Source organism: Heloderma suspectum, chromosome 12, assembly GCF_057233095.1.
Source record: "Heloderma suspectum isolate Gila_16-S chromosome 12, 16-S_ref, whole genome shotgun sequence".
Classification (NCBI taxonomy): domain Eukaryota; kingdom Metazoa; phylum Chordata; class Lepidosauria; order Squamata; family Helodermatidae; genus Heloderma; species Heloderma suspectum.
The window spans coordinates 11,989,457-12,017,131 of record NC_139469.1 but is presented as its reverse complement, the minus strand read 5'-3'; the positions used below and the strand labels follow the sequence as shown (position 1 = coordinate 12,017,131).

General features: G+C 42.0%; 1 protein-coding gene across 18 annotated transcripts in view; it reads left to right on the top strand.

Annotated features, from left to right (window-relative positions):
* SUN1 (Sad1 and UNC84 domain containing 1) overlaps window positions 1-27,675 on the top strand; it is a 69,995-nt gene that overhangs the window by 9,600 nt on the left and 32,720 nt on the right. For 5 of the 18 annotated variants that reach the window (XM_084818374.1, XM_084818369.1, XM_084818372.1 and 2 more), the window contains exons 2-3: window positions 23,841-24,041; window positions 25,461-25,651. In XM_084818374.1, the coding sequence (XP_084674500.1) occupies window positions 23,914-24,041; window positions 25,461-25,651 (319 nt within the window). In that variant the 5' untranslated portion in view covers window positions 23,841-23,913. Of the gene's footprint in view, window positions 1-9,766; window positions 9,989-16,792; window positions 16,973-17,254; window positions 17,426-23,840; window positions 24,042-25,460; window positions 25,652-27,675 lie in introns of those variants that run through there. The other 13 variants (XM_084818364.1, XM_084818355.1, XM_084818365.1 and 10 more) reach the window with 9 other exon arrangements.

Below are 27,675 nucleotides of genomic sequence, written 5' to 3'. Positions count from 1 at the left end.
GGGGCAAGCTTTTATACAGTGAAATACATCACATATAGGGAAGAACTCTAGCCATGCTCTATCAGACATATTACTTAGATCCCTTGGAGGCATACACACACTGTTATCTGGAAAGGAGCTGAATGTTCCTCCCTTTACAGGATGGACGTTTGCCAGGTGCTGATACTGAGTTGCCGCACAGAGTACAGTGCTTATCAGCAATTCCCCGGGGAGGAATCCATACTCCCTAGCAATTTCCAGAGCAATCTGTTTCTTACAGACTGAGGGGCCAGGACAGGGTGAACTGGTGAACAAAGGCTTAACATAAACCATTCTGGGGTATACACAACACATTAGGGGTGAGGTTAAAGGATTCTTTCCACAAGATCATCATGATAACTGCACAGATGCCTATTTCATTGTGAGTATGTATGATTGCTGAGAAGCCACAACCAATCACAGCTTCTCATTATGCTGTACGTGTAGAAAAATATGTATGTGTGGTTTCAGAAATTGATGTGACAGTCTACATAGAGGTGGCATGCTAATGCTTATTCCAAGCAACACATATGTTTTGCTGTGACTGGTTACAGCTTCTAGTGCATATGCACCCAGCAAAACACATGTGTGCAGTTATTGTACTATATACAGATTGCTCATTAAGTCCTATTTGGAAGCAAGTGTTTTCCATGTAAGAATTCTGTTGTGTTTGAAGTGGCCTTGCTAAATAGGAGAATCCTAGCAAGTCCCACCTGTACATAACTGTGAATGAGAGAGACAGAGAGAGTGCATGTGAGAGAGCTGCCAATTCTCATTTCTGCACAAACTAATTTAAAAATAAAAGCAAGGAGCCAAATCTATTGTTTTTCAACTCTCAAGATTTTAAAATTCATATAGCAAGAAATTTAATCAGTTAGTTCATGTTTTTCATAAAACATGCAATTTTTGAATAAGGGTTGAGCCACATAGAATGTCTCTATGTCAGCATCCTGCTCTTTTGATGCACTGGCCAGCCTTGGGAATCCTCTTATGTGTGCTTTTTCCATTTTGGAGTCTTCAAAAAGTGGAGGGACAAGGAGAGAGATTGGTTCCTGGAGCATGTCAGGGGTATTACAGATTATTCCAAAGTCTGAACCAAGCCAAATACTGGTGACTTCACCCTGCACCATTGCATAAGACAGCCTTCCTCAACTTGATGCCCTCCAGATGTTTTAGACTACAATTCCCATCTGCCCCAGTCAATGTGGCCAATTATCAGATGCGATTGGGAGTTGTAGTCCAAAAACTTCTGGAGGACACCAAGTAGGGGAAGGCTGGCATAAAAGGTAGTATGGTGAAATGAAAACATGCAGATTAGTTATGCCCGTCACCCATAAACCTTATATTTTTATCTCACCGTTGGATTATCACCGCAATAATTCTTTGAGGTAGATTAGGTTGAGAGATTAGAACCGACTAAAGGTTCCCCAGTGGGCTTTATGACTGAGTAGAGATTTGAACCGAAGTATCCCCAGACTATGTTCAATGTTACACTGCATTCAGTCTTGTGATATAAATCTATTATATTTTTAAAGAGTACACCTATGTCCCTGTTTCTGTGAGAAGAAAGAGTCATTATTAAACAAGCACGTAGCAGTAGTGCCTCTCCAACAGATGACAAAAGATTGCTTTCCTAACTTTTCAGGAAAAGAAAATAATATTTCTTCTAGATACAGATCTTTCCCTTGTGTTTGCTTTGGCATTGTTGGCATATTTAAATAGGTACATAGAAATATACAAGGAAATGTAAGATACTTCTGGGTAATCCTTTTTGCTTGACAAAACAGTAAGTAGTGTTCTAAATGTAGGCAACAACACATTGACCCAAATTTCATTTTTTCTTACCTGGCACTGATGCAGAGTATAGTTCACAGCCTTATGTTCTCCCATCCAAATCATGAGAGAGAATATCTACACATAGCAGATGTTTGGGGAATGTTTCTTTTTTAGCCTTTTAAAGTAAAAGTCTTAAACATTATCCTTTGTCCAGGATAAACTGAGAGGGCCTGTTCTAACAAGAACATAAGAATTGCCTTGCTGGATCAGACCAAAGATCTGTTTGGTCCAGCTTTTATTTATGTATTTGAAATGTTTATATACCACCCTTCCACTGCTCAGGGCAGCTTACAGTGGTTTAAAAACAATAAAGTTAAATGAATCAATCAACATTAACAAAAATAAACAGTAAAAGCAGAGATGGGTACAGCTGATACAACCAAACTAAAAAGCACAGGTAAGTGAACCACATAGCAATCCTCAACCAGTTAGATCAAATGCCTGCTGGAATAAAAAGTCTTGGCCAGGTCACACAAAACAAATGGGGGGGGGGAAGCAGATCTCCTGAGGTGGGGAGTTCCACAACGAGGTGTAGCCATAGGGAAGGCTGTCACCTATATCCCCACCAGCTGTGCCTTGGCCACCATTGAAATGTGAAGAAGAGACTCCCCAGCAGACCTTAGGGAAAGGGCAGGCTGGTATGGGAGGATGTGGGCCTTTGTGTATCGTGGAGATACTCTCTCTGCAGCAGTAGCCGTCCAAATGGCTCTGGAAAATTAACAGATAGGGCATGCAGTGATGATCACTCTTGTTGTTCATTTTGGCTCCAGCACCTGTTAAACAGGAGTATAGCACTGTTCACTATCATTCTCTCAGCATATGGCAGCCATGGTTTTCACTCAATTCACACAAACGTCCTGCCATGTCTACCATGTGCTGTGGTAGTTATATCCATACAGACAGACCCTGTGCATTTCGAGTGAGTTGAGAAGATCCATTCAAAGTTAGGCACGTGGCTAAAAGATTGCTTCATCACAGAGCCAGCTTTCAACCCTGCCCACATTTGCTACACAAGCCAGTTAATAGCTATTCAGTGGTAGAGTATGGTTGAGTTACTAGGTATGCAATTGTACTAACACTTTGTGGCTTGCTTGCCAGCTAGGCATCATCATTAGTGATGTCTCAGTCACTCTATGTACCCATGACACTTGTGCAAACACCTTCCGGACAACACTTCAGTGCAGAATGACCCTGGTTGATGGCAGTGTGGGAGGAGAGATTTTCCTAGCACTAATCTGCTGTGCTCTTGCATGTCAACCATTGATTTTAGTAGAATTTGTGCAGGAGAACTACCAGTAGATTGTTCCCCTCATTACTTTTCTTAATGTTGAACTAATTTGCGAGTAAAGAAACTGGAAAATTGCCACATTATATGGGCCTTTTTGGTCGTGGGGCTAACCTTGCAGAATGCCTGACCTAGAAAGACCTACCTAGCCCCAACACTGCACTGCACATGTTCAGACATCATGTTAAGACCTGGTTTTTTAGAGAGGTCTTTGGTGAGGGTTGAGTTATGTTGCTAGCTTCTTGTTGTTGCTGTTGTTGTTGTCACCACACACAAACACACCCCTCACCTTCTGCTTTTATGCTGGGGTTTATCCCCTTTGTTTTGTTACTGCCTTGTTTTGTATTGCTGTTTGAGCTGCTAAATGCTATTTTCTGTTTATTATCTGTAGTTTGATTCCATTGTTGCAATTTCAGTTTAATCCATTTGTAAGTTGCTCTTCTCTTTGAAGAAGAGCAGGGTAGGAATCATTCACAAAGACCAACAATAAGGACTGCACCTACCCAACAATTTGCATTCTCAGCTTTCCAATTTGGTTGTGTGAATTGTCTCTTACAGTTGGACTCAACTGTCTAAACACTACTGACACATAGTCTAAAAATGTTCAGTTCATCATTACATTTCAGGAACTGGGGCTTGGAGGAAGCGACATTGTAGGTGTTGACATTTTTGCAGGCCTTTTGTAATTTACTGCTTAGACTCAGTTGCAGGACTGGAAAATAACAAATTGGAGAGCCTCTGCCTATATTCTTGCAGGCTTTGTGTTTTGTTTAGGAACTGGTTATAAATTGGTGGAATCTGATTATTAATCCCCAGAGTACTTGTGCCAATTGGAGATCTAGTCATATACAAATGTACACACCACCCTGTGAGCTAAGCTACCACAGAAGTAGCTAATGAGGAGAGGAAGAAGAACTGGCATCAAAATACACCATCTAAACCAACGTTCTGTTTAAAAATTGGTTCCTTTTATACATGGTTCCTTTCTTAAAACATTTTGCAGTTAGCTTTTGCAGGCCATAAACTTTGCTATAAACAGCTTTATCACTGGCTGGCTCTAGGTGTGGCCCACAAACATTAGCATGTAGAAGCAGCACTGTTGTAGTCACAGATGGAAGGGGCTTCACCCTTTCCTGTACTACCTTAGTACTGATGCTCAAGAGCATCAGCCAAATTGAAAGTGATCCTTTAGTATAGTGGTTTTCAAACCATGTTCTGGGAAACTGGGGATTCCTCAGAAGCCTATCTGGGATTCCTCAGTGAGAAGATTAGGAATGGCAGACAAGCTTCTGTGAAATATATTTTGCTTGCTAATGATGATCCTGTCCTGAAATGCACAGCTACAGGAGAGTATCTACTATCTAGATGTGTTCGAGGGTGTACTCTTAGCTCACACACATTGATGGTGAAGCCCAACAGGCTCGGCTGGCACCTGATGTGAAATTAGTGTGTGTCTTAGAACAGATCCCAGATCCTGTCCAATGTCCGCCCCAGGCGTCTTATGGATCCAAATGGATTCCTGAACGCGCTTGGGGATTCTCTGGGGCATGCCAATGGCCACTCGGTCGAGACCCTGGTGGGTGGCTAGAATGCTGCAATCACTGGGGCATTAGATTGGGTGGCTCCGAAATGCCCTTTTCCCCTGAACAGGGCTCGGACTGCACCATGGTTCAATCCGCGGTTACGAGCTCTGAAACAGGAGGTGAGACAGCTAGAGCGCCGGTGGCGGAAGTCTCGCTCCAAAGACAATCAGACACGGGCTAGAGCTGTATATTCAGCCTATCATGTGGCAGTGAAGGCAGCCAAAAAGGAATATTATGCTGCCTCTATCGTGTCTGCAGAGTGCTGTCCCAGGAGGCTGTTCCAAGTGGTCCGAAGCCTGGTCGGTCCTGTGGCTCCTGAACCACTGGAGCATTCTAAGGCCTCCTGTGAGGCCTTGGCAAGGAACTTTGCAGATAAAATTGATCAAATTAGGTGTGTTACTCTGCACGCTGTGGATACAGTTAGTGAGCAAGAGGCGGCCTGTGGCAAACTGGTTTTGTGGGATCGGTTCCAGCTTCTTCCTCCTGATGTAGTGGACAAGGTGCTTTCATCTGTAAGGCCAACCACCTGCTTGCTTGATCCTTGCCCATCTTGGCTCATTATGGGCTGCAGAGAGAGGCTGGGTAAGGGAATCAGGACAGTGGTGAATGCCTCCCTTGAGGAGGGAGTGATGCCATCAGCCCTCAAGGAGGCAGTGATAAGACCGCTCTTAAAGAAGCCCTCCTTGGATCCTCAAGTTCTGAACAACTTTCGCCCAGTCTCAAATCTGCCATTTTTGGACAAGGTGATTGAGCGGGTGGTGGCGATGCAGTTGAAGGCACACTTGGAAGAAACTGATTATCTAGACCCATTTCAGTCGGGCTTCAGGCTTGGGCATGGGACAGAAACAGCCTTGGTCGACTTGGTAGATGATATGAGGAGGGCTTTGGATAGGGGTGAATGCTCCTTCCTTGTTCTCCTCGACCTTTTAGCGGCTTTTGATACCGTTGACCACGGTATCCTACTGGACCGCCTGGAGGGGTTGGGCATTGGAGACACCGTATTGCGGTGGTTCCGGTCCTTCCTCTCCGGCAGGTACCAGAGGGTAGCACTGGGAGAGGAGGTTTCGGACCTGTGGCCACTCACTTGTGGGTACCACAGGGTTCCATCCTCTCCCCAATGCTATTTAACATCTTTGTGAAGCCGCTGGGGGCTATCATCAGGAGGTTTGGGGTGCGGTGTCATCAATATGCGGATGACACGCAGCTCTACCTCTCATTCAAATCTTCACCAAGGTTGGCCATAGAATCCCTGTCCAAATGTCTGGAGACGGTGAGTGGCTGGATGGGGAGGAATAAGCTGAAACTGAACCTGTTAAGGGCTCCTTGGAGGACTCTCAGTCTAATCTAGTAGCCAAGTCCAGACACAGACAAAGGGATTCTTTTTAAAGCTTTATTCTTCTTTTACAACTTAACAGCTCTACAGGTAGCAACTAGATCTGAGCAGCAGCATCCCTATGCCCTAAGTTAGAACAGTTGGTCCCCGTTTGAAAGGCAATTACTGGCAGACCCCTGAATATAAGGACTAGGGAGAATCCCTCCCCTTTTCCCTTGGATCCTCTGGGCGCAACTGTTCTTTGACTGCCAACTGGGCGCTACGCCTCCTTTCCGCGCTCTCCATTTGGTGCCGCTCTCTGCGTCTGCGCTGCGCATCCAACCAGTCTGCTATCGGTGCTGGGTCGCTCCCTGGACTGCTTTCTAATCTAGGAATGTGGGTGGGAGGAAATTCTGTCAGCTGCGGGCCCTGGGAAAAAGGGGCGCGCTCCTCTCCCAGGAGCGACTGCTCTTCCTCCGAATCAGAACTACTCTGGGATTCTATGGGCTCAGTGTCCACCCTGACAGAACCCTGACAAGACTGAGGTACTTTTGGTGGGAGACAAGAGGAGGCTGGGGGATGGTGACCTGGTGTTGAAGGGGGTACGGCTACCCTTGAAAGACCAGGTCTGCAGCCTGGGGGTCATTTTGGACTCCCAGCTGTCCATGGAGGCTCAGGTGTCAGCTGTGAGCCAGACAGCACTGTATCAACTCCATCTGATATGGCGGCTGCGCCCCTACCTTCCCAACCATCTGCTCCCATCTGTAGTACATGCCCTGGTCTCCTCTCGTTTAGGCTACTGTAATGCGCTCTACGTGGGGTTACCCTTGAAGACGGTTCGGAAGCTGCAGCTGGTACAGAACACGGCGGCTCGCTTGATTAAAGGCAGCCGCTGGTGAGATCACATCACTCCAGTGCTGAAGGAGTTGCACTGGCTACCAGTTGTTTTCCGGGCCAAATTCAAGGTGTTGGTTTTGACCGTTAAAACCCTATATGGTTCCGGCCCAGCCTATCTTAAGGAGCGCCTCCAGCAACACCAGACAGGCTGCTTAACAAGATCAGCCTCCGATGGCCTTCTGTCTGTCCCATCAGCCAGGACAGCTAGGTGAGGACGAGGGAGGGGGCCTTTTCTGTGGTGGCCCCCACTCTGTGGAACTCCCATGCCCCCTCTTTAATGAGCTTCCGTTGTGCATTAAAAACGTGGTTCAGGCAGGCATTTGGGGTGGGTTAGGGTATGTTAGAAAATGTTTTGACTGTAGAATTTTATTGTTTTAAACTGTTTTATTGTACGCTGTACATCGCCCAGAGTGGCTGAGTGACCAGCCAGATGGGCGATTAATAAATTTAATAATAAATAAATACATGTGCTTGGGTTCCATGGCAGACTAGTCAACGTGAAATGGATTCCTTGAAGTTAAAAAGTTTGAAAACTACTGCTTTCAAGGAGTATGATGAAAGTGTCATTCTGGAGAGGCATGTACTTTTGTCCTTCAAGGGAAGGACAAGCCTCAACCTAGCCCCTCCTAAGAGAATGACACAGCATCATTATTATGCATCATCATGTCAGTGCAATGCAATAGATCCTGTGCCCCATTTGCGTTTTGAACAGTGCTTGGGGTGACAGTCTTCTTTAGGCTTTTTGAAAGTCTATGTGAGTCCATCCCACGTAGACTTTAAAGAATGCAACAGTGTCATGTAGCTCTGCTGCCTTCGAGAACAGTTTGTGTGTGTCCAGGCTGAGGGTGAGTGTGGGTACTGTCATTATTTTATGTATTTTGTTTAAAGATTTTTCTCCCCATCCTCAGCCAAAAAGACTCCCTCAGCCAAAAAGACATACCACACTCCATCAGTAAAACAAGACAGTCCCTGCCCGCTGGCTTACAGTCTAAAAAGACACGGCACACAAGGAAAAAGGGATGGGAAAGGAAGAGGAAAAAATTACATAGTCCTAAAATTAGGGCTTGTGAACTGGCCCTGCTTCTTTTTCATCTCTGTCTACACAGTGTGCTGCTGGGGACAGGTGTAGGACGATGATCCTTCATGGGGAGATCTTTCACCATTAGGTGAGCTGCCAGTTTGGGTTTTGTCTGTTGTACTGTGGGAGGCATTTGGGAGGGAGAACATAAGAGCCATGCTGGATTAGACCAAAGACTTATCTACTACAGCATTCTGTTCACATAGTGGCCAACTAACTGCCTGTGGGAAGTCCACAAGTAAGATGAGTGCAATAGCACCCTCCTGCTCGTGTTTCCCAGGAACTGGTATACATAGGCATACTGCCTCTGGTACATGACCATTAGGGACCCTAGCCCTCCATGAATTTTAAAGCTATCCAAATGGGTGGCCATCACCACATCTTGTGGTAGCAAATCCCATTGTTTAACTATGCACTGTGGGAAGAAGTATTTCCTTTTATCTGCCTTGAATCTTTCACAATTTAGCTTCATTGGATGCCCCCAGGTTCTAGTATTATGAGAGAGGTTTTTCGCCCTATGCAGTTTCTCTGTCACATGCATAATTTTGTAGACCTCTGTCAGCTGTTTCCCTTACTCACCGTTTTTCGAAGCTGAACAATCTCAAACTTTGTAACCTTTCCTCATCAGGGAGTTTCTCCAGCCCCTTGATTATTTTGGTTGCCCTTTTCTGCACCTTTTCCAACTGTACAATATCCTTTTTGAGGGGTGGTGACCAGAGCTGTAGACAGTACTCCCAAGTGTGGCTGCACCATAGATTTGTATAAGGACAGTATGAGGCTCACTTCTGGAAGGTTTTCAGAACCTCTAGGGATGACAAGAGATCCCAGCAGAAGTGGGAGAGGGGAAGGGAATAGTTATTTAGTCCTGGGATTAGATATGAGACATTGGTGGATGAGCAACATCTGGCAGCAATGAAGGGCAGGAAGGGGAGGGGGTGAGCAGCAGACCCCAGCACTTGAAAGTTGGCTGATGCCACTCTGGAGGCTGTCTGACAAGCCTCAGGGCTAGGTGGAAAGAATGAACTGGAGTTTCCAGATTACAGGAACTCCAGGAGTGTGAAGTATGTGGAGCGTTTTAGTATTTCACCAAAGGCCAACTTTTACTTGTTGAAGTAGGAAAAGGTATAAAAATTAAGTTGTTCCAAAGCACTGGGAAAATGCTCCTGACATTCAAATTTTCTTTTGCATATGTTAAAATGTTAGAAAGAGCTGTGCAGATAATTTACATATATAAAACATGTCCTCGTGTGAGCATTGTTTACCATTTTAATAACTGCATCTGCCTTCTTGAATTTATGTTATTCAAACCCCAACTTCACCAGCATAGGTTTTAGCGGAGTTCTAGCTCCTACGTCTGCAGAGTGGGAGGTGAATGCGTATTAAAAAAGCAAGAGAGAAGCCTGATTCCCCCCCCCCCGCCCCCTTTTTACCAAATGGAAAGATGTTGTGGACAGCGAGTCTTGCAGGTTGCCTAGGGAAAAAAACAAAAACATGCATGGGGGGCAGGGGGATCGTTGTAGCTTCTCCTTGCTAAAAGCTAATCAAAAGGTGAGAATCAAAAGTCCCATGGAAACCTGTAACTATAAATAAAACACTGACAAAGGTTTTCAGCATCTCTAGCCTTGAAGGAAATTAAGGGGTTAAATATTGTGGGCTGGCCAAAGTACCTTTGTCCAATAAATTCAAAGTCTGCCTCTGACTGACAATGGGAGCTTTAAGAGGCTGGATTAGATTAGTCTGATCCTTCAGGCTTTGTTGAGACTGGGAAGCCATTTTGGGATTCTGCAGTGTGGAATAGAAATAATGTGCTGTCAACTCTCAAACTTCTTTTGAATTACTGGGCAGAAGATTGCTCAATCTTGGAATATGATGCTGAACTAAAGAATTATTCCTTCCTTCTGCGTGGGATGAATGATGGTGAATTCTGAAATGATCCAGGTTTGAAGGTGTACCTTTGCTGCTGTTTTCTGCCCAGTTGTGTAGGTCTAATGGATTTGGAGTGTCCCTGAGCGATTTGAGTTTGTTTTTAGCTTTCACTTGCTCTATTTAGTGGTCCTTGGTTAGCGATTAGTCTTTTAGTAAATAGGGACCTAATTTGATTCATGTACAAAACAAGTTGAGTTGATTTTTTAAAGCACTGCCGCCTTGCAGGATTTCTAGCTTGTAAAGTGGAACGAGTCGTTTTATCTGAAGTACGTATTAGATACACTCGGTATTTTTGTAAACCCCAGGTCCTATTAACAGCATTGTAAGTATGATTGTGGCTCCAAGTTCAGAATAATTTTTTTAAAAATCAAAATGTTATATGTTTTCCCATTTGACAGCCACTATCTAAGTAATATTACAGTTAAAGCTTGCGCCAAGTGTTGTATATTAGAGATGTTCAAATTCATATGTCAAAATAACTGCTTTTTATATGTGATTGTTACTGCTTTCTGAAACATAGTGCTAACCTTTTGCACTAAATGTTGTACTTATTTTGTTACTTGCTTGAAGCTCTTTGCTTTTCAGCCTGTTTTAAATTGGTAATGTTGGAGGAGACATGTGAAAGAGACTGCAAAATGTTAGATATTCCCTGTAAGAGAACTTAAGTCATACATTTTGGGGAGTGAACTATTCATTGACTCAAATTAATCATGGCAGCATGTAAAATCTTGAAGTAGCAGCAAAGTTTTTCAAGTTTGAAGTTGCAGGCTGTTTGTTATTGCCCAAATTAACTATTTTAGGGTGCACTTCTATGCATGTTTAGATAGAAAAAAGTCCTACAACTCCCAGTGTTCCCCAGCCAGGGCTGGCTGGTGAATGCTGGGAGCTGTAGGATTTTTTTCTGTCTGGACATGCATAGGATTGCACCCTTAACATGTTGTAATAAGAGTTCATCACTCGGTTTGTTTTGAGGAGTGGTTTGGAATGTGCATATTTTGCATATTATAGCTTGAAAGTAGCCAATTTGTTTTGAAAGCACTTCAGAATACTAGGTACCAGTTTTTAAACCAGTGCTGTAGTATTTCTTTTAAATGTTTGATCAGTAACCCTTTTAATTCTAAAGTGGAGGCCCATTTTATTGCCTATTATTCCCTTTTACATTTTTGCTGCTAGCATATCCCTATATGTTATAAGTGGTGTCCTTCTAAAAGATTCCTGTTTTCTATTAATATCTAATATACCCCTCCTCCAACCCCCTTTCTTTCTCAAAACTGAAAGTAAGCTGGAATTTATTTTTGGAGTGTATTATGTCTGCACAGACATATGTATACTTTCATATGCTTTAGCACAACCTGTTAATTGAGGGACAAAAGGAAAAGGATGTCCATGGTTCTGAATTCGTTAGAGTTGGCATAGCTTTGAATTGTGTTACATGAGTTTAATAGACAGCTTTCTACCACTTTACTGTGGTTTAAGCAGAGCATTCAAGCACTCTTTCTGTACTTCTGGCTACTCTCATCCCACCACCCAGAACTGAGGAAGAAAAAGACAGGAAGTGCCTGTTTTTTGGTATTAATTGAGTTTTGACATTTATGCAAAACAGAAAGTGAAAGCTTGAGACCTCCTTGATTTTGATTATTTGTTGGACCCCTTGACTTCTGTGGTGTCAGTAATATTGTTTTACATAACAGGGCACGCTAGATTCATTGTGTGAGCCAGAATTTTTTTTATTGTTATATGAACATTTTTATGAAGTACTCTGTCACCCTTTGACTGATGAAACTATTCCCCACCTTCTATACCACTAAATGCATAGAGAGGGGAGTGAGATTTCACTTACTGGCCCCACCCCATCCTCAGTGGAACACATGAAAGGGGTTTTACATACATATATTTATTTATTTTATTTATTTATTGCATTTATACCCCGCCTTTCTTCCTCTCACAAGGAACCCAAGGCGGCTTGCATTATCCTCCTCCTCTCCATTTTATCCTCACAACAACAACCCTGTGAGGTGGGTTGGGCTGAGAGTCTGTGACTGGCCCAAAGTCACCCAGTGAGCTTTCATGGCCGAGTGGGGACTAGAACCCAGATCTCCCAGCTCCTAGTCCAACACTCTTGCCACTACACCACACTGGCTGTTTTTCTTCTGTTTTTCTTGCTTTGCCTTCAAGTAGTGCAGGTCCTCATTGCGGCACCTCTCATTTCTGTAGGACAACACTTTTGGGGTGTGTCTCTTTCTCCTGTCCTGTTAAGAGACTAAGAAACAGGAGGCTCTACCAACTGCTTCTAAGAAGGAGACAGCTGAACCATTTGCTTTCTATAGAGGCCATTGAGTCCATTCTGCAATTAGAAAGGCAGTCTGGTGTGTTCTCCACCCGTAGTGCATGAGAGAGACTCCAGCCCACTTCTGCCTCTCTTCTGGACATCTTACCCCTTTCTCGAAGATGGTCTAGCCAAGGGCTTGGTATCTAATACTTTTTGCTATCTTTGATGGATCAGTCAATCCATTAATGTCCCATTACCTTGCCCTTGCTTCAAAAATTTTATTAGAAGCACATTCTTTACTGTCAACAGGTTCCCCATTTGGGAACTTTCCTTAGTCCTGAAACCTCTCATGGACCCTCCTTTTGAACTTCTGAGGACCATCCCTACTTAAGAGTTTACCTGGATAACAGTCTTCTTAGTCACATTTATTTCTGCCAGGAAAGTGAAGGAGATAAGGGCTTTGTTGATTAGAAAACAGACATGTGTTTCTTTTCTGGAAGACAGGATTGTGTTCTGAACCAATCCATCCGTCATAGCCAAGATTAATTCAGCTTTCCATAGGAATCAGAAGATTTCCCTGCTGAACATTGCCTGAATCCAGTTCACCCCAAAAAGAAACTTTGACATAATCTAGACCAGCATTTGTTGGTCAGAGAAGTATAGCATGTCTTTATTCTCAAACTATATTTTCAAGGTCTTAAAGTCACCATGTTTAAGAGTAGATGGGGCTCCAAATGCCTTTTCTTTTGCTTACAGGTCAGGGGATTATTCTCCCTCCCCCCCCCCCGAATGATTGCACCACTTAATCCAGGGAGCTGCCATTTCCTCTGCTTTAAGTACTAATGCTCCATCAGTTGATATTTTTAGGATAAAAACGGAAAGATGAAAGTAATACTAGCTACTGGTGGGAGTTTCCAACAGCCTTGCTGTCCACTGTTTCTGTAATTGTAATGGGGCCAGAATAGTCCGAAGAAGAAGTGGAATATATTTAGTTTTTGTTCTTGGAAACTTTCCAAATGCCTAGTGTGGGAAAAGAATTGTAGTGATTAAACGCTCGTCTCTGACTTGGGGGAGGGTGTATGCAAATAATAGCCATGTGCCCAGCTCCTGTAGAACTCAGTCACAGCTTACTATACAGCTCATGTTTGTGCCTATTAAAAATCGTTGCCTGGTAGTCTAACATTTCATATGTGGGGTTCCAAGAGGGTGACAGCAGCTGTTGAGCTGCCAGGTCTAAATCAGAATTGTTGATGCAATGCTACTTGCTAAGTAACGGTGTCCCTTAGCTGTAGTTGGGCCCACAGGGAACTGTAAACAGAACTAGGTTTCTCATTTGTTCCCAGTATTGCTACCTCTCTGTTGTGTAGAATGCTTTGCAGTTTTATGCATGTAAATATACTGGCCTGGTTCAGACAACATATCACCCAAACACCAAGCCAGTCAGGCAGTTGGGTGCACTGCTCAGACTCACGTGCCTTTCCCTCATTCCCTTCCTTTTCCCAGCTAGCATTAAGTACTGTTTAGCATTCCATGTGAACCAGCTTAGCCATAGGAGCTGCTTCTTTGCAGGCCTGGCTTCATTTTTTCCAAGCACATTTGCTGCTGAAAATGTGGTAGGTTATTGTTTTAAAAGATTTTTATTTTATTAACAGCATTTGTATGCCACCCCATAACAAAAATTTCTCTTTTCCCAAAACTTCCTTCAAATACCCTGAGCTTTAAAAGACTGAAAGCTGATAGAATTGGGAAGGGAAATAATTTATTTCTCATTTTTGGCAAGATGACTGTAACATCTAATGAAGCTGTAATGTACAAACAACATGGAGACAGGATATTTTGGTAAAGCAAGTACACTACCTTCATTTTAAGTGTCAGAACATACAACCTTTTTTGCTCTAAAATGCCTAAGAGGTTTATTTCTGCAGATGTAGGGAAGACCAAATGTGTGTGTTTTCCTTCTACAATTCTTGTTCGTGTCAGGATTGCACAAGCTCAGTCAAAATTGGCTTTAGAATCACTGGCCTTCTGTACACGGTCATAGACTTTTTGGGCACAGGTTCCCCAGCCTACTTACTCTGTGTCCCTATGACCACGTGTTGCTCAGGTGTTTGTTCTGTTTCTTTGCATCAACATCTTCCTCCTGATTTTGAAGGAAATTATAGTTAATAAAATCCTGTGACCAAGGTATTGTTAACTTGGACAGCTTCTCATGATCTGTATGTATGCTGAGTGTATTTGCCTGGAAGAAGAACCTTCTTTCTGCTCCGGTCACCTTTAGACAGTTGTTTTCTCACACTGCTGAGCTGTGGTTGTGTTAAGGCTAACTCTGTACTGTACTGAGGCTTCCTATGTTCCTGTATGTGTTTGGCCGTAGCATGAACTGTCTTGATCAGAATAGCAATGAATTGCTCACTTCAGAAATAGAGTCAACACCTTCCCAATAAACATCTCTGTGTTTGGGACCAAACTACAGTAATAAGAAGAGATGTTATTCTTTTAATAAAGAATTTTATAGCCTGTTTTTATAGCATATTGGTGCAAGATAGATGGAAACTGTTTTGTAAACATGACACTATCTGAATAACATCTTCCTATTATATTAAAAGTGAGCTCTGGATTTCTTTTAGTTTTAATAAACTGAACCTTGTTTGGGCTGAATGACATGTGTTGTCCTCTCTTCCGTACTATGGCAGCCTAAGCCTGAAGAACTCCACCAGCCTGTTATTTCTCTTTTTGCATTTGGCCTACATGCCACAGAAAGCTCGAGTGAGCACTGCCAGATGCACAATTTATTGTTGTTCTGTCTTAGCCCATTTGGAAGAAGCACAACCCGTTTTCTTCCGAAGGCTTGGTATGGCAAGGCCCAATTAGTTTTCTATAGGTAAAAATTAGCTCCTTGAACTGTTCGTGGAATCCTACAAGATCCCAGGAAAATTTTACACCATTAGCATTGTGTCTGCTATCTAGCATTATGCAGGATCATTTGAAGGTTTTTAAAAAAACTTCATGATCTGCCTTTTAGGTTAGTCAAGAGACCAAATTAAATTGCGATCGGGATGAACTTTCTCAGTCCCAGAAAAATTCTAGATGCCTGACACCCTGGCAAATACTATGGAATACCGGTGTGTGTCTGTTTAATGTCTGCAATCCTTGTAAAAGCTGGTGTCTAAAATGATACTGGTGCCCATATTTTCTTCATGTTATAGGCTTTGAGCATAATCTAGTCATAGTTTAAGACTTCTTTTCCTGTTGAATTAGCATGAGAGATTTGAATCCATGAGTCTTAAGAGTGCTGGATTGTGCCCCTATTTGACAATGTATTTGGTTACTCTCATGGTGGGTTTCTCTTGTACTGCTGCCTACTTTTAAATGGTATACTGAGGAGTTATGAAGCTTGTGCGCCAAAATGTGGAGCCGCAGTTTTCATAGGAAATCATCTCTAACTTAAACAGCCCACAGTACTTGGATATTTTCTGGTGATGTGTGGGCCCTATGGTTAATAGGTGTTAAACCTATCTCTTAAATATATTGTAATAGAAATATATTTTTAATATGCCACCAGTTTGGAGCAGGTGTACTTCTTGATGAGCAATTCCATAGAATATTGCCTGCTTATTTTTCTTTGTGTCTCTATAAGTAAACTAGCTAGAAATTATAATTTCTTTAAAAAATGAAATTTCAAGGTGGGGCCCTAAAATATCCCGGGGGAGGCCTCCTGCATGTTCTCTCTCCACCCCACCCCAACTATGTATTTATTATTGCTGAAGTTTAGCATGGTATACGCAGTTGGAATAGAAATCTTGGCATGCATCTAGCATAAATGCAGCACCAGAGATGTAAGGTTTAGGTGTGCCTGATATTATCTTTAGAACAGACTAAATTTGTTCTTGCAAACCTTGAAGGCACCTTTTTCCCAGGAAGTCTAGGAATATCCATCTTCCCAGGTAATATAGCTCTGCCTTTTGTTTTTTTGAGCAACAGCCTTTCCTCTTAAAGGATTTCTTAACAGTTCTGTGTTATTTGGGGTTGCTTCCTGCCATTTTGCAATCTTAAATAGCATGTGATTTTGGTAATTGTTTCAGTTTTCAAGTTAGTATTCCTTTTACTAATATATGTATGTTCAGTTTTTACATCTACTAATTTGATACTAAAACTGAAATCTGAAGAGCTCCTTCAGGTACATCAAAAGGTGTGAGATTTTTCACTTGCCTCCTCTCCACTCCCAATCCATATTAAAAAAGTGCTTTACAAACTCTTCTCAGTTTTAAAAGTAGCTTGCCATGTGGATTTGGGTATGCTGCTTGAAAAACACATGTCCAAAGCCCCATTTGGTGGGCAAAATGAGTCATGTGGTTCTTTAGAACTCAGTACAAGTCTTTCAAATTGGCTTGTTAAAAATCCTGAGCTGAACCAGTTACACAGATCTAGCACTAGATTTGTGACTCTTTGATGTGTGACATTGTTTTGGACCATCCTCTGGGGTGTGCCTTTGCTCTCTTCCAGGCCATTAGTTGAACCAATTCCAGCAAAAAGGGGCTGGCCCTTTTAGAAACACAAGCAGAGCCACACACCCTCCTTCCTTTCCCTTGGCACAAAATGAAACTTTAAAAGAAAACAGCTTGTCCTTACATGAAACGCATCAGTTTTAGTGGATATAACTATTTGTTTAGTGTCGTTGAAACACCTAAAAAAAACGTTTACTAGTTCAATATTATATGTGGATGAATTCCTGGAGCCATTGGGAGAAGAGGGGAAAAACCTGTTGCAGGTACTGTAAATTCTTCCTAGTATTTTGGCACAGTGCAGTCAAATATAGTGTAAAGTAGTACTGTAGTTATGGGCAGGGTTTAGTATTTTTTATTACAGTGTTTTCGGGAACTTGGTAAACAGCAAACATAGTGTGTCTTAACACTTTTGAAAAGTTCTCCACAAAAGGAAGTCTTTGGTTCATGCGACTTTTGATAAGGGGTATCTAACACTAGCAGTCACATTAAAACCAGTATGGTCTTTTCTTCTCCCTAAAGCACCATTTGCAATATTCTGAGGTACAGGCTGAACTGAGCAAGGGCTCTTCCTTTTCTGTCTTTGAAACTGTTACAGCGCTGTATTTTCAACTTTTTGCAGTATGATTTGAAAAAGTGACCATGGATTTTTCACATCTTCACACGTATACCCCTCCCCAATGCGTGCCAGAGAATACTGGCTATACTTATGCACTCAGGTGAGAATCTTTTTCTTGTAAAGAAGCTGCGTATTGTTAAAAACTTGCTTGCTTTCTATGTTGTGGGGTTTGTGATGTTTTACAACAAGGAAAAAAAACCTGAGGTTGGTAACAAATCTCACACTGCTTTCTATCTGGAGATGAATGTGGCAGTTTGGGTTTATTTAATTATTTTTTACAATTGATTGTAAGCCAAGAGAGATGGTGATTAAGAAAGTGACTCAGGGTTTGTCAGTCACTAAATAAAGAGCTCCAGAACCACACCCAGATAAATTGTTTTTGGTTTATAAATGCAGAGTGGGGTGGGCAGATGAAACTGTGTGTGCATGTACCGATAACATAATTAATATAGCTCCATACTTTTGCTGTATGAAGAATGCTTATCCGTTTATCCCTTTGCACTATATAAGTACAAAGGGATAACATTATCATTACTTACAAATGTACTTTTATTGCTAATTTTAATACTAACCTTTTTATGTGGTGTAGAATTGGGCTTAGCATGTACTAATGATGATTTTGTCAGTATCTAAATTCAGTTTCTGAATTTTGGTAAAAAGCTGCAGGAAAGCCATGTGACAATCACATATGCATCTATTTTATTGCCAGTGGATGCATTATACATGTGCTGTTGCAGCCAGTCCTTAATTTCCTGTACAAATGTGTGTTCTCCATGTAGGAAATGTACACCATTTCAAGGAGACCTAAATCAGTTGAAGGCTTCTGATCCAATATCCAAGTATACATTTTTATTAACTATTCCCCTGTGGATCCCCTGTGTGTATCATTGTTGACCCATGGGGTTGTTGTTGAACCATGGGTTATTGTGTTGTCTGAAACCAGCATGTTTTCTCCTGGGTGGCTTGTTAACCACCCTGAACAACTCGCAACAAACCATGGGTTCTCAGGGTAGCTTGTTCAAGAAAAATAAGCCACACTGCATGGATAACAAGCCACCCTGTGCTGCGTTCAGACAACATGATAACTTATGGTTCAACAACAACCCACGGTCCCACAACAACCCACACTCAAACACTGAGTGTGGGTTAGCGTGTTGTGTGAACCCAGTCTGTATTTTACTACCTTTGCTACATGTTCCAAATATTGCCTTTAACAATAGGGTTTAGAGTTCTCCAGTGTGGATAGAGCACTGGGCTATTGCCTAACAGGCCTCTCTTCAAGTCCCAGCCTAGCATGGAATCATCAGATACTCTTGAGGAGTCACTACTTCTCGGCCTCAGATCCCCTTCTGTAAAGTAGGAATATTAGTGACCCACCTCAGAGCAGTTGTGTGCAACAGTGTGCTAAAGATTAGAAAGCACTATTCATGAATTATTAGCAATAATCAAAAACATTAAGGTTGTAATTAAACAAATTCACACTGTATGAATAGCCTTAAAGCTACAGCAGTAGCCTTAGCTGCCTGTTTCTTAGCTGCCACTTATTGTTTAGCTAATCACTTAGGAATGACCTTGCTTGTTCACAGATTCCAGTAAAGTGCAGATCTCTGAGGTATAGTTGAACAGATGGAAATACCTTGTCTAGTTAGCTAATGTGAGCTTTTTCTCTGCGATACAGTCACTACTTAAAGAATTCACATGTTTGGAGCTGATTCCCATGGTGTTTTTACACATATGGGTCCATGCATGCATTCAAGGAGATATGTGTCGTATTGGGCATGGGTGTGTTTTGTTTCATTCAGATACATATTGCCAGAAGCCAATGCCTTCACCAGTTTCCATGGTATCTGTATTGGAATTTAAAAAAAAAAACATTGGCACATCCACTCTCCTCGTGTAGTGCATGTATACAAAAGTATAATGTGGAAATTGTCTCTAGATTAGCTATGCCTGTGGTTGCAGCCTATTGATAGTTTGCTTTTTATGCTATCTCGGTGTGTGATTCTGCAATAGTGATATGGGTAGGAATAACAGTTGGGAAGATAGCAAAGTTGTCATAGGTTCACCAGATTGCTTGGGGCTAGGTGAGAAGAGGGGGGAAAGTGAGACGTCAACCTTGAGTGCTGCTGAATAATGTTTCTACCCTCAGTAAGTTGTCACAGATCTTGATTTTCATGAAAAGTGTGTAGAGATTGTAAAACTGGAGTAATCTGTAGTACTTGTTTTCCAAAAGTCTTCCCTACCACCCTTCATCATCTTATAATTTGACCTTAAGCAAAATTTCCTCCTACCATTAATAAAATTATCAGCATTAGGAGATATCATCACAGGCTTGCAAATAGCTGTGCATCTGGTCAGCTGTAGCAGCTATGAATTGCCTCCTGGTGATCGGGCAAGAAGCTGACAAGAAAACAGTTCTTTCTTTCTTTCTTTCTTTCTTTCTTTCTTTCTTCCAGTGTGCCACCAGTGATAACATAACATGAGTGGGTAGGTAGATGGGTCCGATAGAAGGTTGTGGACCTTTTTCCACCTATGAAATACAGGATAAAAGATTGTTTTTCTTGTATTAACTTTTGAAGAATCTTCTCTTCCATAGACGTTTGTGGGATGTTGAGTACTAGAGTAATAAGGCCTAATTCTGCAGTGAGTGTCAAACTGCATTTGTGAGCAGCCCTGGCATATTATGCCATTAAATAAATAGGCATGTTTGCCAAGTGAACACAATTTGGGGCTAGTGGCAGCTGTCCTTTGTGCCTAGTACTTCAATAGTGTGTCTGTAAACCATCACTGGCAGACATAGAATATAAACAGCTGTATAATGACACATGTCAGCAGTAGCTTGCATAAGAGACACCTTGTTTTGTGGGGAGGTGTTCAAATAGGCTGTTCACAAGCTATCTCTTAAAAGGCATAAGTATGAGCTATCAGGTACTAAACAATGTTACATAGAGGGCAGCCTTGTAAATAAGAACACGCCTGGTAGCCAGAGGTGACAAGGAATTGCATGTAAGTGAATGTGTGGGATTCCATGCCAGTTGAGTGAGAGGGATGGCAGAGGAGGGACTGAGCATTGCTCCTCTGTGCCCAGCAAACTGTGTTCTTCCAGAGGAGAAAATCCCCCTCTCCATGCCCACCATAGAAGTCTCCCTCCCTCCTCTGTCAGTCCCTAGCAGGCTAGTGAACATTTTTGTTCAGTCTAGTAACTTTTGTGGGAGGACTGGTATAGGGTGCACTTTAAGCAACCCTGGTCCAGCTGATCTAGGGCCCAACACAATTTGCCTGATGTTTGTGGCCTTGTTCCCACAGATGCCAAACCTGTGTCCGGGCTGTACCACTTCAGACAGAAGATGGGAGAGCTCACATGATTAAATGTTCATATGCATACAATCCCTGCACATGCAAAACAAGAATATCAGGGAGGAAGGGTTCTAGCCTAGGCTTCTCCCTAATGGGCAGGGAATGTTTTTGTAGGGAGGAGCATTCAATCATGTAAACCCCCACCTGCTGTTTGAGGTGATACAGCCCATACACAGGTGTTTAACCTCCTCCATGTAGGCCTCTGTATGGAAAAAATACATTTAGCCAGGGGATTATTTCCCACTAACTCAGATTACTGGAGGTAATTCTCCTTTTACTTTAAAATTAAATTGATTAATAAATAATTGGACTTGCTGAGGTCTTACTCAGTCCTCCTCTGCCCATGTTGTGGGATGTTGTCAGACTAATGGAAGAGAAGATTGCTTTGGGGTTTCTTCCCATGTTTAAAATTGTAGAATTAATGGGAGAAATACATTTGTTCTTGATTTCCCGTAAACAGAAATATAAAATTGTATTGGAGTATTTAATCTTGGAAGCTGCCTTATACCAAGTGAGACCATTGGTCCATCTAGGTCGGTATTGTCTACACTCAAACTGACAACAGCTCTCAGGAGTCTTTCTTAGTCCTGCCTAGAGATGCTTAGGATTGAACCTGTCACCTTTTGCATGCAAAGCATTTATTTATTTAATTTCTACTCCACCCAATAGGGTTAGTACAACCACAATAAAACCTAGCAGCAATGCAGAGATTTAAAACACAAATTTAAAACAGCAGAGCTAAAAGACTGGAGTGCTAAAATGCTGGGAAAATAAAAATGTCTTCACCTGGCACCAAAAGGAGTATAACATAGGTGCCCCTGAACCTCTCTAGGGAGCTCATTCCACAACCTGGGTGCCACAGCAGAAAAGGCCTTCTTCCTGGTAGCCTCAGGACTCACTTCCTTTGTCAGGGGCTCCCGGAGAAGACCCCTGAAGATGATGGCAGAGGAGGGTACATATAGGAGGAAGTGATCCTTCAGATAACCTGGCCCCAAGCCGTTTAGGGCTTTGAATGTTAATACCAGCACTTTGAATTGGGCTAGGACATGGACTGGCAGCTGGTACAGCTGGAAAAGTACTGGTGTAATCTGATCTCGTTGGCCAGTCCCTGTTAACAATCTCACTGCCCTATTTTGGACCTGCTGAAGGTTCCAGACCATTTTCAAAGGCAGCCCCACGTATAACACATTGTAGTAATCCAGACAAGTTAAAGGCATGCGGTCTTTCACTGAGCTACAGCTCTTTCCTGAAGAGGATTGAACCCAGTCTTCTATTAGGATTGAAACTACCTTCATTGCTGCCTTCAAAATGGAAGTTGTGCCTGTTCCTGTTTAACCATTTTTAGCAATGAGAGAACCTTGAACCAGAATTCTGTTGCTCTATTTTCCCCAACACCTCCAACCACATAATGCTCAAGGCTGCTTTCCCTTGGTCAGAACTGAGCTTTAGTGTGTGTGAGCCACTTATTGACAATTGCTTTAACGGTGCCTTATGTATATTTTTCTCCCACAAAAGAAGGTACTGTCTTCAGACCTTTGGTTTGGTTCTAAAAAGTCAATTCTAGATTTTAAAAAGTTAATCCTTCATTCCATTTTTTCGTTTTCCATAAAATAACTCATTTTTCATGGGTGTGTTTAATTTTTCTGAGTTGCCTGAACTACAGCAGTCACAGGATTGACAACCAAAAACAGTCTCACCATGTCACAGTCTCCCCTTTTGCTGCAATATGTAATTTCAGTCTACCATAGTATGACTTTGTCATCACGACATTTCCTGCCCCTTGACAGGACAACCAGTGATATGGGACAAGGAAGCATATGATGAGATGACATTGCATAAAAGTGAAACTACATGTTGTAGGGAGAGAGAGGAGGAAGATATATGGGGGTGGTGGATTGTTTTGGCAGCCACCTTGCATCTGCTATAACATGTAGTTTGGCTGTGAGTGTTGTTTTGACTCCCCTTTATTAATGACAGTGTCAATATGCTTGGACCAATTTATGATCCTTTGTGAAGAACGCATTCCTCATCCTTCCTAAGCTTCATATATCAATCCTGCTATAAAGTTAGGTTTTGATGAATGGATGGATGTGTTTAACAACATACAATGGCCTGGTTCACATGTTATGACAATGTTGAGTATGGGTTGTCATCGAATTGTGGGTTATTGAGTCGTGGATTGTCGTTATGTGCAAACCCTACAGTGTGATTTGATTTAATTATGGGTTGTTAGCCACAAACAACCCAGGAAGAGAACCCATGGTTTGTTGTTGGGTTATGAACTCTGTGTTGTTCATGGTTAACAACTCATAGTTAAGCCATAGTGCAGGGTTTGCATGTAACAGCCCACAATTCAACAGCAACCCATACTCAATCCATATTCTGGGTTTTCGTTATGTGTGAACAAGGTCTCTATCTTTCCAATTTCCAGATAGGACTATGCAGACTTTTTAAAATGCAAATGTGGGGATTATATTTTAAAGTAGGTGGAGCTTTCCCAAGTGGGTCCCCAATCAAGTTCAAACGGGTGCAGTGAGGAGAAAATACAACCCCCTTCTTTTTAAGGTCTGAGCTTCTGAACTAACGTTCCTAGAGCGCTGAAATATTTGTCTAGCCTTTTGAGGCAGCTCCCAGAGATGATTTAAAGCAATAAAAAGAGAAACTGGTAGCCATAAATAAAGCAGCACAGTGCATGATCATTCAGAATGATTAAATTTTATTATTTCATTGCAACAGCTCACATCCCCAAAATGCTTTCATAGATAAGTGTGCCTTCCACTTCCTTCCGGAGATTAAATACAGAGGTGCATTGTGACACACCTTGGGGGAGCTCACTGCGGAGTCTCAGGGCTACTGAAGAAGAGGCTGTGCTCTGTCTTGCTGCTGTCCTGATCTCTCTACATGATGGGATTCTGAGCAGGGCCAACCTGCTGTTCTCTATAAAGTGGTGGTCTCATACACAGAGAGGGGGGCACTTTATAAGATGGGCAGGTCCCAGGCCAAAAAGGGCTTCAGAAGTTAAGAGCCGGCGTCTTTGAACCTGACTAGGAAACCAACTGTTTGCTCTTTGCAATATCCACTGTTCTGGCTGCCCGCTCCTGTTGAGCTGCCATAAAATGCAGCAGATATGAAAAACCTTTTCTATCTTTTTCTTACAGTTCAAGTTACTCATCAACTGCTCTGGATTTTGAGACTGAACACAAATTGGACCCTGTGTTTGACTCCCCAAGAATGTCAAGGCGCAGCTTACGTTTGGCTGCCACAACATATAGCACAGCTGAGGATGCCCGCGGTGAGAGTATCTTTGGGGGCAGCAGCTCCTATGCTGGGAAGAAGGCTTTTGCAGACCAGTCATCTAAGTAAGCATTTCCTTTGATAGCTACTTCATGTAAGTTACCTAACTGATGTCCCCATCTAATATTAACTTGATGTTCAACACAAAGTTCATGTTCCGGTTTCTGTTTTTATTTCTATGTAGCATTGAAAAGCATGGTGGTTGTTAGTTTTCCTGGAACAACTTTTCCATAAAACTCAAACAGAGAGTTTAATTAGGTCTTTGGCAGGCAAAACAGGGAGTCCTGCTGCTCGCAGCAGTTAAGAACATTCACTGGTAGAAACTGAAGGTGGCACTTCAGGTTTGCAAGTGTCTCTGTTGTGCTATATGGTTGCTTGACAGAGCGTACTTGAGATTTCTTAAAATTGTATTGGTTACTGCTTAATGCCCTTAAGTCTCTTGTTGTAAGTTCAGATGGGTTAGTTTCCCCACCACCACCCCCTTTCAGCATGTGCTTTTATGGTTTTGAGTTCAAGATGAGTGGGGTGAGCAATTGTTCCCGATGTGCACATCTTCCCATAAAGAAAAAGAGAGAGTGCTGTTTGTATAGGCAACTTGGCCGTACTACACCACTTGACCTGTTGCAAAGAAGGATGGGGCAGCTTTTCTCACCTCTGCACAACATGCTGTGTTTGCCTAACTTTCCCCTTCTGTGCAACTATTAAGGTACAGGAAGCCTGTCATTCTTTTGTATATGGGCACTCAGTGCACATTAATGTAAGCTGCTTCTTCAGTGCTCTGTGACTCCCATAAAAATAAAAGGGCCAGTAGGTCTCTGAAACAGCCATACACACAGTCCATATGGCACTGAGCTTTATTTTCAGACCTGCCAGTTGCAGTCACTGGAGAGGGGCTCTGTGGCAATCAGGTGACTGGTTGAATTTCTGGACTGCTCAGATGTATTAAAAATCTCTGTAACTGGAAATACTAGTCATTCCTTTCTCTGGCTTCAGCATTTTACCTTCAGTGTAAACCTGCCATTCTTTTCAAATTTCTCATTTAGTCAGCCTTACTAATCTAAGAAACCTATGGCAGTATCAATCAAGTTATTCCAATCTTGCTCCTTTTAAATTGCCATTAGTTGGAAAATATTTTGCATAACTCTTCTTTATTCTGGATCATCTTTTTGTAATTCTTAATCCTTAAGTGCTGGGAGCTATAGGACTTCTTTTCCTTCTACACATGCATAGAATTGCACCTTAAGGGAGAGAAGGAAAACTGCTTTCTTTTATTGGTATAGCCAGAGTAGCATTGGCAATATTAAGGAACTGCTCAGTTCTGATGTCTCGCTTCTTTCACCTTTTCCCTCTCATCATGTTAGAGATATGAGAGAGCTTCGGCTATTGGGAGGTATAGAAATAAATAAATAAATAAATAAGGTGCCTGAACTGTTAATTTTAGTGAATTCTGCATGCTTACACCTTTGCATTTCTTTTTCTTTAAGAATTACAAAGCAACGTAAAAGTGTGATGAAACAGTCTGGCTCTGTAAGACATACCCCAAGAAAAAATCTGCCCAGCTCTTCCATTTTTAGCCACAGTAGTTTCAGTAGCCACACAAGTGATGGATCCTTCCTGTCAACCATATTAGACGAGTCTTCAATTCAAGAGCAGACAGCTGTTGACCATTTCTGGGGTAAGTAACAATATATTACTGTACATGTGTCCTTTGTCATATTTATGCACATCTGTAAAGCCCAAAGGATCGACTGTATTGTACCCAATAAAACAGAATAGGGAAGGAAGGGTTACACATCTGGACCACAGCTAACTTTTGTTAGGTGGTACAGCCAGTATTCAAATATCTATGCATCTGCTTGTCCATGCCTAAAGAGACTTTTTTTGTCTTTTAAACCACAGCAACTGATACTGCCTGACAACTCTGTTTTGAAACAGAAAGGAGTTTCAAAAGCATTTTGTGATATAACATGGGGAGGGGTCATCATTCTTTGGAAGAGCACATGCTTTGCATGCAGAAAGTCCCAGCTTCAATCCCTGGCCTCTCCAGGTAGAGCTGGGAAATACCCCTGCATGAAACCCTGGAGAGAGCCGCTGCCAGTCAGTGAAGACAGCACTGAACTAGATGGACCGATGGTCTGAAGGCAGCTTCCTATGTGGGTCTACAGCTCTAAAGAGAGAGGCTCAAAAATCCCTCTGAACACATAGAAATGTTTGCATGTACCTAAATGCCATCATATGGATTCAGCTTCCATATTTTGATAATGAGTTGTACAGAGGGTTTAGCATAAAGGCTTACTTTCACCTCCAGTGTTGTGGCTATGTTCACAGCAAAAATGGCTGCATTATTGCTGAAATCTCTGGGAGTATTTGTTTCAAAATTAATGACTAAGGAAGGAATTGTAGACCCTCTATTTCAAAGAAAAATTGATCCCTTAAAGTGTATTTTTCAAATGCAAACACTGTCGTTAAGTGCTGATCTCTGTGAAAGTCAAATACTCCGATTCTGTTTCCGCCTCTGAAAAATCTTGAACTTCAAAAACCTACTTCACAAATCATTGTACTATAGTGACTTTTGGAATATAAATAAGCTGTGTGAAACATAGCAGAATAATAGTTTGAAATGTCATGATTTCAACAAGACTTTTAAAATCTCTTATTTTTCTAGCTCATAAGAGATAGAAGGATTATAAATATGAAAAAGCAAAAATCAATGACTGGAGAAGGCAAGCTGCAATATGTAAATTCAGGCTGCAACTTGCAGTCAGGTTTTTTAAAGTTAATTTTTAATGTAAGTCCATATAAAAACTGCAGGTGGCAAGCACCATCTTAGAGGCATTTGTCCTTTCATTCTCACACATAAGGGAATGCCTCTTCTAAGATGGCTCATGCTACAATATAAACATGCACCATCTAAAAACAGTGTCCTATTTTCTAAACTTTTACAGGCCTATGCTACTGTGTGCAAATTTAATCTATAAAAAACTCGATTGATTAAGATTTCTTCTTAAATACTTTGGAACCAATAACCATATGTTAGATGTGTTCAGCTACAGCAAATAGACAATTGATGCACACCATCAGGCAGTTCTCCTGCGCAAGCCCTGCTGAAATGAACAGGGGCTGCATGAGAACACTCCACTGGGGCTTGCACAGGAGAACTTACTGGTGGATTGTGCCAGTTGTCTACTAGTGCATAATACTAAACACATGTTACAGATTGAATTTTGAGCACATCTATAGCCAGTCCAGTTACTGATACGGCTACAGTGCTGGATCTGTTTCCCCTCTGTTGATTCAGGGATTTTTTTTAAAAGTCTCACTTCAGAAGAAAACATTTTTAAAACAGTACCTTTCAAATAATAGTCTGTGTGCATGTATTGCAAACCAGGTGATTTATGCTTGAAATAGCAAAATAAATGGGGGGGTTGAATATGAAATATTAGGAGAGCAATGGAAGGTTTACTGATGTTGTCTTTTTTAAAGAAAAAAATGGCCAGGTGCCTGAGAAATTAGAGAATGGGGAAACGGAGGGACAGAAGACGGTTGTAAAGCAGCTTACATCCTAGTTTCCTCTCAAGGAGGCGTGCTGTGTGGGGATTGCTAGACTTGTAGAACAAGCTCATTAATTTCCAACCAGAGTAAAGTGCTACTTTGTCACTGTAAATTGACATCAAGGACAGATTTGAAACAAAGCCTTCA